The 9,608-nt window shown below is 36.7% G+C and overlaps 1 protein-coding gene across 1 annotated transcript; it reads right to left on the minus strand.

Annotated features, from left to right (window-relative positions):
* Positions 1 to 1,973: 1,973 nt before the first annotated feature.
* Positions 1,974 to 9,135, minus strand: ppme1 (protein phosphatase methylesterase 1). Its single transcript, XM_077505591.1, has 14 exons — positions 8,854 to 9,135; positions 7,901 to 7,996; positions 7,627 to 7,717; positions 7,467 to 7,524; positions 6,630 to 6,681; positions 6,228 to 6,382; positions 5,025 to 5,115; positions 4,850 to 4,915; positions 4,634 to 4,760; positions 4,407 to 4,536; positions 4,285 to 4,329; positions 4,157 to 4,221; positions 4,005 to 4,072; positions 1,974 to 2,827 (listed from the first exon to the last, which is right to left on the minus strand). Exons 1-14 carry the CDS (start codon positions 8,937 to 8,939, stop codon positions 2,824 to 2,826), a joined length of 1,134 nt encoding a protein of 377 aa, XP_077361717.1. The 5' UTR covers positions 8,940 to 9,135; the 3' UTR covers positions 1,974 to 2,823.
* Between the last annotated feature and the right edge of the window lie 473 nt (positions 9,136 to 9,608).

Below are 9,608 nucleotides of genomic sequence, written 5' to 3' on the forward strand. Positions count from 1 at the left end.
GTTTTGTTTTGAACTTATTTTTTAGATTTAATCTGATGTTTGTTTGTGTGTGTGTGTGCACAATTCATTTTTATTTGACTTTTATGACATATTTGACGGACAATTGAAATTTACCATCGGGAGAAAAATAGCTATCTATTGGAGGATGACGTCACATTTATTTACACGTGCCCTCCTTCCCCCCATTAGAGGCTTGTTGCAAGGTAAGCAGAGATGCAATTAACTAAGTTCCATTTACTTACCATATTTCTAAAAGGTAGGCCTGTAGTTTTGGTTCATCCATCACGAAAAAAATAATAATTCAAATTCCAACCCCCCCTGCAAATTCAAGTAAAAACTGACAAAAGTTGGTTGGCACATCCAGCATTCCAGTCTCATTAATGCCTGCATGTGGGTGGGATGGAGTGGGGGTTGGGGTACAGCGAGCGCTCCCTCCTGCTGACAGAAAGCTAACCAGGTCAGCGCTTTAATTTGAGTCTCAGTACCAGCCTATGGAGAACCATTGGGAATACCATTGCTCAGTAGTAATTTCATTCGAATTTATTAGTTAGATTGCTACATTAGCGCATTCCGTTTTGTTTGCCTTTACTGTCACATGCCAATGCCATTGTTTTGAGCTTTCATTTCATTACCAGCTTGTTATGTAATTGGACTTTCAACTCTGTTGAATACCCTGTAGACATTTGTAGTTGCAAACAAGAACTGAAGCTATGTTGAACATGGAGGTTGTGCACTGCGCATACGCTGCATTGTCAAACCATCCTTAGAGGGTCATAATACGAGTTAAGAATGAGAAAGTTATAGAGTTAAAAACACAACGGATGTATAACTGTCGAGTGAGAGCAGTGAGAAGGAAAGTTAATGGAAATAACATTCTACATTTTCCTGGTAAAAGATGTAAAAAGGAGTTTGTGATCCTGACAACAACCTTTGTCTCGGTGCCCCCGTCACCAGGTACTTTTCCCTCTCTGGAATGTTTTTCAGGCCTTCAAGTGCTCTTTCGCGGAGGCCAAGGAGGTTCTGAGAGGGCTCGAGGCTTGTGGCAGAGTAAAGATCGGTTAAATTAGTCCACATCCCGCTTTTTATTCCATTGGTTGCCACCTCCCACCCTGTTTACGCTCATAAATTGGCCTCATGTGTCCTTATGGACTGGGGGGGACAAAAATAAAAAATAAAAGGGGGTTGGAGAGCAATATTATAGGCAGCTATGCATGTGGGAGTCTACATTTTATGTTATCGTATATGAAGTATGGAGACTTGGTATAGTAAGTTGAGGGACCATCACATTCAAATGTACATCAATGACGCCATCTGCTGGATAAAGTGTGAAACTGTTTATTTCTGTCTTAGTTGTCACAAACGATTTTGAATAATTGCTAATAAATACACGACTCAACTAATACAGTAACTAATGATTTCACCAACATGTACAGTTATTGTGTAATATTTGTGGTCAGCAACATAATCATCTTGTTTTTATTATAACATTGATATCTATTGTTAAAAAATTATTTTTTCTTTCTTTTCTTTCTTTTTTTTTTTTTTAAATACGATGAAATTAAAATTAGTGATTGTGTTTGCTCAGATCTGGTCACCAAATCCAACATTTTTGTAAAACAATACATACAATACTTTAATCATATCACGCCATCCTATATAAAGGGTTATTATTTGCTTGGCTTAAACTCATTGGGTTGTTTATAGCTCAGTATTATTGTTTTTAAGCTCACATTATCGCTGCAGTTTTAGCTGTTTGAAGAGCCATTATTTGTTAATCAATAAGCCAACTGTTTTTCTTGCAACATTAAGTATGTCTTACTCTACAGAGAGACTATTAATGCCATGCAACTGAATTCCCGGGAGTGTATTAATCTTATAAATTAACTTTCTAAATCCATTAGCCCGTTTAAAAAATAAATAAATTTAACACACTATACTGACAAGATTTCCCCCGTGTAAACAGATACAAACAATAGCTGAAATCATCATTTTATTTCACGAAACCCATGAAAGACGACTGTCATTTGTGTGCATCTGATGCCATTGTGCTATGTGATATTAAAGTAATCCATGCAAATTTGCTGTTCATAACTCACTCAGCAGTAATTCAGCACACAAATCAAATTAATATTTTCTTGATACAGCTGCACTCAAAATTGCACATTATTTGAATTTGTATGATCTTTAAATACATTTAAAAATATAATGGGTAATATTAGTGATGTGGGGCTGTTAAAATTGGTCTTGTTGTTTCAGTGCAAACTAAGTATAATTTGCAATAGGGTTTGAATCAATTTGAGTGCAACTGCATGGACAGGTTTTGGTTGGGGAGAGAGGGGAAAAAAATCAATGTACAGTATATGGGGCAATATATGTTGTGGATATGAAATAATGAAGTTTTTGAACAGTGCAAAAGTTAAGAGTTCTTTACAAGGTCGACCGCAGATAACCTTGAAGTACACCAGCAGTAAACAGCCATGATGACCTTGCTACGTGACATATTGCTAAATCTTTACATATTCAAAAAGCATGTGACATCTTTACAATCCCTCTCAATCACTCTTTACCATTATAAACATATTTCATAAACATAAACATGAACATCACTCGGGGAAAAAAAAAATGTAAGGGGAATTTTACATGAAAAAGCAGTCGCAAACAAAAGAATACAAACAAATATTTGTGTTGTACAATAAAATAAGGCAAAGCTGAAAGGCAAAGTATCTACAAAACATAATGAGTGTTTTATGTGAAACATCCTTTGTAATCTGCTGTACAATGACGATGATTCTTCAAATATTTCGTCTATGGCAACATATTCAATTAACTGTGGAAAGATCAGACAAATTAAGTTTATATTAGGTGCGTCAAAATTAGTGCGGTAATTTAAAGTTCCTTTAGGGCCACAAATTTTTTTTTAACGCGTGGTCAATGACCGCCCCTGACTTGGAAAGCCTGTACTGGGGGAATTCCAGTCGCAATGCAGCAGACATGTCCACGTCAAAATTTAGCAGTAATAAATTTAATAAAAATGTGTGGAAACTGGGGTCTACAATTTAAAAAATGTGCAGAATTTCACAAGTTACTTCATGTTAAAGATTAGATTTTAACATGAAAAGAAAAATGCACAGAGTTGTCACCAATGTCTTAAAAATGCAATTATGCCATCTAGTGGCAGATAAATGACATCAACACAAATCAATATCACACTAATTTTTTTACAACACATTTTTAATTTTAACTCGTTTTTATGAATTATGAAATTTCTGTATCAATGACGAAATGGTGCAGTCATATTACTATTAGTTTAACATTTTTCCCACTTATGTTAACAAAAGTATGAAAACAGAAAAATATTTTTTTGTGTTAGATAGATCAAATTTGCAATTAATCGTGAGTTAACTACTGAGGTCCTGTAATTAATTACGATTAAACATTTTAATTGCCTGACACCCCTAGATCATACATATTTACTAGGGATGTAACGATATCCAAACGTGACAATACAACATTATCACGATATGAAGCTCACGACACGATAATTATCACAATATTGTGGGGAGGTTGGCGATATCCAAAAAAGGTCACAATATTGTCAAAAAAAAAAAAAGAGAGCTAATACAAAAAAAAGCACATTATTGTGCTTTTGTACATAATATTAATGTTATGTTATTATTATGTGTTATGTTTTATTATTATATTATATTATTATTATTTTATTATATATTGTATTATTAGGCATATTATGTTCCCCTTCATCTAACAATTAGTGTAGATTTTTAACATCGAAGGGCCAAAACATCCCTAATGAAAATTAAATTGCACTATAAAACTAGCCACAAGAGGGTGCTGGAACTGCACAAATGGTAATCGACCTGACTTTTTTAACAGATGTGTTGCATTTAAATATCGTGAACATGACGACGACAACATTGTGGCAGTTTTAATATCACCATATCGCGCTTATTGTTACATCCCTAATATTTACAAGGAGAATCACTTACCACATATATCCATCTTTAAAGTCCGTGAATTTGTGCCGGACCATAAACGTGGCTAGAGCGTCTGCTACCTAGAAAGAAAGAGCACGACAATTACAACATCAGTCGAGTGAATAACAAACTCACGCTGCAAAGTTCAGATTCTGGTGATGTACTTTTTCAGGCGCATCCTCATGGACAGCATGACCACACTGAGGGAGGACCTGCATCTGAAACTTCCCTGCGGACAAAAAGTGAGATGATCAAGCAGAAGAGTTTGTAAACGTCCATGAGATGTCTTTACCTTGCATCTGTCCTATGGTAAGATCTTTGTCAAGCCTGTCCACCCCTGCACAAAGAACACGTTTGAATATCTTACAACAAAATGGCGACGATGAGAAACGGAGCTGAGGCGAGGGATCGAACCTGCGAGCAGGAGCAGTTTGGGCACGGAGCAGGTGAGAAAAAGTGAAGAGAGGCCTTTAAACCAGCCCTCCCAGTACTTTTCTGTCTTTGCCAAATCCACTCGCCACGTGAAGACGCTTTCCTTTTTCGTCTGAAACAAAATCAGATTATGTCCATGTGCACCAATGACATTTTGTAAAGTCGTCAGAGACGTGTTGCTTTAGGAAACGACCTCACACACAGCTAACCTCTTGGTCATCTTCCTTCATTCGTTTCTTGTTGGACTCTTCTTCCCCTTCTTCATCTTCCTCCTCTTCGATTATACCTTCACCAATGCTAGTGGAGACCACCGGGCTCCTGGTGGACTCATCACATCTGTCAACAAAGAGCAACAAAGTGTTCGGGCTGAACGTGAGTACACGTTGACGTTTGGATTTAATGCTCAGTGCAGGACAAGCACGTACTTTTTCACTTGGCCTCCCATCGACACACGTGCTGACTCGATGTTGCGGATCTGGCCGCTCTTCACGCTAATATGGAAATGTAGTAATGTTTTAAGCAGGCGTACAAAAGAAATGGAAGATTCTGAAGCGGAAAAACAACAGTTTTCTTTAAACAGTGAGCTCAGTTGAGGCTTACCTCCACTCTATGGCGTTTTCCAGTGATTTAAACATTTTTGGCCTACTTCGGAGGAAATTCTGCATGCTGTTCAGAGCGTCCATTGCTGTGCCTACAAAAAAAAATAATAATTTGTAAAAGACACAAAACTCACAGCATGTTTAACTCATTTGCTCCCATAAACTTATAAATATGTTCTAATTTTAAATGTTTTAAGTGTCCCAAAGACGTATTTATACGTTTTTTTTTTGTTTTTTGTTTTTTTTTAATGCTAGTCTAGAGCATACCGAAGGCTTTGATACAGCCTCTCAACTGCAGAGAACGGGAGAAGCAACGATAGTAATTACAAAAGGTGGCAGCAGAGTATAAGAGATCAACGTGTTGAAAACAGGCTGATTTCCCCACAATTCTAAACAGATTTGTGAATAATGATTTAACTTAGCTATATTCTAATTAGGGGTGTGAATTGCCTAGTACCTGACAATTCGATTCGTATCACGATTCACAGGTCACGATTCGATTCGATACCGATTAATCCCGATACGAATGGTCACGATTCGATACCGATTAATCCCGATACGAATTTATAAGTCGATTGTTGCGATTTTTTTCCATTCAAATTTAGAAAATACTATCAGTAAATTTGTACATGTACACTGTAAGATTTGTATGAATATATTTATCTAAAACTTGAGGCTTATAACCGTGAGCCACTGTACACAAACAGTTTGCAATCTGTTTCACATTTGAACAGCATTAAAATAAAAATATTAAGGCTTAATGTGCCGTTCATATAACATTCTTCCATGCTCAAGGTGTGAATCCTAAAAAAAAAAAAAAAAAAAAAAAAAAAAAAAAAAAAAAAAAAAAAAAAAAAAAATCGATTCTGCCGATTATTGAATCGATTGAATCGCGATGTAGTATCGCGATATATCGCCGAATCGATTTTTTTTTTTAACACCCCTAATTCTAATGCTAATTGCTGCTAAATGGAAACAGATAGAATAAACTTTTTTTTTTCCTGAAGAAAGAAGAGACTAATATTTCCTTTGGTAGGTTCCATGGTTTTGTAGCAATAGAACGCAATATTCTGTGAGCCTTGCAAAATCAGTCAAAATCCAGTAAAACAGCCAGGAGCAAAGTAAAATTGGCTGGGAGGGAATGAGTTAAAGATTTGGAGTGGAAGGAAGAAAAAACAAAACAAAAAAACAAAAAAAAACCTACCCTCAACAACGTCAATGACGCAGAGGCCAAGCAGCGATGGTATATGATTGGCAGCGGCGGCGTGAACCGCTATGGCCCCACCCATGCTGTGCCCAATGATCATGATTGGTGGTGGATTTTCTCCATAAAGAGCTTCGACTACTTTGCCAATATCCCTTTGGAAAGAGGAAGAGGAAAGATAACATCAAGATAGTAAATAAATAAAAGCTTTCGATAATGTCAGAGAAGTACTGGGGAAATAAAAATACTTCACACCCGTGTTCAAAATAAAATGCCAGATTTTTGTGTTTTTGAGGTCTAATTTTTATGTTCTTATATAAAAACTTGGCATTTCAACAAACTTTTTTTTTTTTAATAATTACCGTTTATGTGGGGGTCCTCCTTCAAAATATTGCAACTTACTTGGCCATAGTGTCTGCAGAAAGATCTTCAGAATTCTTTACTTTGGAGTCACCTGTAGCAGATGACAGAGATGTTCATGAAAACAGTGTTCTCCTGATATCGTCGTCTTTTTTTTTTTTCTAAACCAAGCATCAGACTGCATAAACAGGGGGCTAGATAATAATAAAATAGCGAGCAAATTGGGATTAAAAGAAGAGAATCAAAGACAGACTCGCGAGAATGTTGCAGTAAACGTTTTTAGCCCTGATTTAAATAAACTGACAGTTTGAACACACCAAAACTATTTTGTAATGTGTTTTAATGCCAAAAACAGCACTTTAAAATATTACATTTTACCGGAATTACATAATAAATAGAATTAAAAAGTATGAAACAGGTTTTGTTACATTTTTTCATCCAATGCAAAACATTCAATGCTCATTGTGGCTTTGGCCACCTGGGGGCAGTAGAAGACATACAAACAGATTCACTGTACTTGAGACTCAGCCCCTCAGTAGGCAGTGACAGTAGTTCTTCACAGATGATAAATCATGCATGCCTGTGAGAATGTACTATCTGTTGACATGTTGCTAGCCTGTGTGCATCTGGAGTTTCCCAATGCTTGCTCGCATTAGGTCGCAGAAGCCATGTGGTTGTTTTACACAACATGTAATTGCCATTATGTTTAGTTTGATATTAAACTTCCACTGACAGTGTCAAACTACTTGAAGCCTTTTTTTTTATATATATATAACTAATTCTGCCAAACTGCACCTTGTTGTGAAGTTATTTGAGTCACGTGCCAGAATGGTGGCTGCTGTTTCTCCTGTGATAACTATTACAGTACATGCCACCTACCATGAGCTCGAAGGTCCATAGCCACCACCCTGCAGTTAATCCTGCTGTAGATGACAGCCTGTAAAAACACGTAGGAATGGCTTTAAGCACACTTAAAACTGGATTTTAACAGTTATACAGTATGTAATGACACAATAATAGTAAAAGTTCTGACACTCACAGTGAAGACAGCCCAAGAGAGAGCAGAGTGTCCTCCTCCATGGAGCAAGAGCAGCACAGGGCCATGAGCACCACTGCAGTAAACTCTGAAAATGTTCCATGTAGTCAAAGAAACTCTCAAACCAACTAATAGATGCAATTACAACTAGTGTCACTGTTAATCAATTTCATGTTGGACTGAAATGTTAGACTCAGAGTGGTATAGTTGGAATTATAATACTTTCAGAATCATCATTTTGAACACCTTCTGCAGAAACACAGAAGCAGAAAAAGATATATCTTTGCCATTTTCATTTTCAACCTCAACATCTTCCATGGTTTCAAAATACTGACTCCAGGACAGCGGGGTGAAATCTCTCCTTCGTCCAGGCCTGGATTAAAAAAAGACAAACAAAGCACTGTATGTCATGAACATCTATCCATTCATTTTCCATACTCGTTATCCTCTGATACAAATGAATGGAAATCATTGGCAAACTATGTGTGTGGACAGATGAAATGAAAGTGAAACCAAAGTTGAGATGTTCCTAACTGTAGCACACAAGGTGTGGAGGGGAAAAAGTGCACTGTAAACCACCATCATGGTTTGGGACTGCTTTGCTTCGTCATGGCCTGGACACATTGCTATCATCAAGTTTATCATTTTTACAGCCTGCCTGCCAATTTAAGTTTCACGGGAAACGTGTAATGTAAAAGGACAATGACCCGAAGTAAATCAACAACTAAATGGCTTGAACAGAAGAAAGAAAAAAAAAAAAAAGAGCCTCATTGAGTGATATGAAATCTGAAAAAAAAAAAAATTCCAAATGTGTTGTGTTCAGTAAAAATAAATAAATAAATAAATAAATAAAATACAGAAAAATAAATAAATAAATACAAAAACATTGTTATTAGTTACTATTAAGCAAATAGTGTTTTTCTTCTGTCGTGACATAGAGATGGACCACTGGTCGTCACATCATGTCTGTTTGCACATACACACTAATAAACAAATCCAAAAAGTGTGTATTGCTGAGTTGTTAGATTGTCGTATCATATTAATAATGGTCCATTTCAAACTCTTGACAGCGTTGCTGCTATCCACTTGCACAGGCTAATTTAGTCATTTAACAGTGACACAGTATCACTGTGCCGCATAAATAACACACCGATACAAGTGAGATGAATGTTAACGCTACGTTTAAGACAAATAGAGTCGACTAAGTTAATGTGATGCTAATCGGCTCACCCCATTTTCATTTTGGAGCTGGACTGGAAGCCACCCGGCATAGGAGGTCTGGAAGCTAACAGGTTTAAATGCAACTGTTTCTCCATGTTGCGGAAGGTGAATCTCGGTCGCTGTCAGGAAAGCTTGAATGTGACATCAACCCACTCTCGCGGCATAAGAGTTTTCTTGCACACCTGCACCGATGCTAGGCAGACATGACAGAACCGTGCTACATTTGTACCACGGGCTAACGGCTAGTCGGGTAATTCTTCTTCTCCGTCACCTCCGCCTCCGTCTTCTTCCTCCGCGTTTACTCAGATGTTGTGTTGCCCCCTAGTGTCCATCAATATTAACAACAAGTCCTAAGAGTTTCTCCAAAACACGTAAAATAGTTCATTTTTTAAATAATAAAATAATAATTCACCCTTATTTAAAAAAAAAAAGTACAATTGAAGTTTAATTAAAGTAAAAGGTTTAATATTTTTCTCAGCGTTTCTCCCAAATACGTAAAATAGTTCATTGTAATAATAACTAAGTTTAAATAAAGTAATGTGTATAAATTGCTAGGTAGGTGGGTAGGAGTACACAGTCCAGTAGGTCAACTCCCAGTCATTATTCTCGAAGTCATGCAATATAATTACATGATACAGAGAACACATCTTACAATGTCTTCTTTGTGGCTTTTAAATGACTTAAATTCGATCATATCACACAAATTGCTCCCACCAGATCTGCAGACATGTACAGTAGGTGTGGACTTTATTGTTGTATACTAG

Source organism: Festucalex cinctus, chromosome 18 (assembly GCF_051991245.1).
Source record: "Festucalex cinctus isolate MCC-2025b chromosome 18, RoL_Fcin_1.0, whole genome shotgun sequence".
NCBI classification, from domain to species: Eukaryota; Metazoa; Chordata; class Actinopteri; order Syngnathiformes; family Syngnathidae; genus Festucalex; species Festucalex cinctus.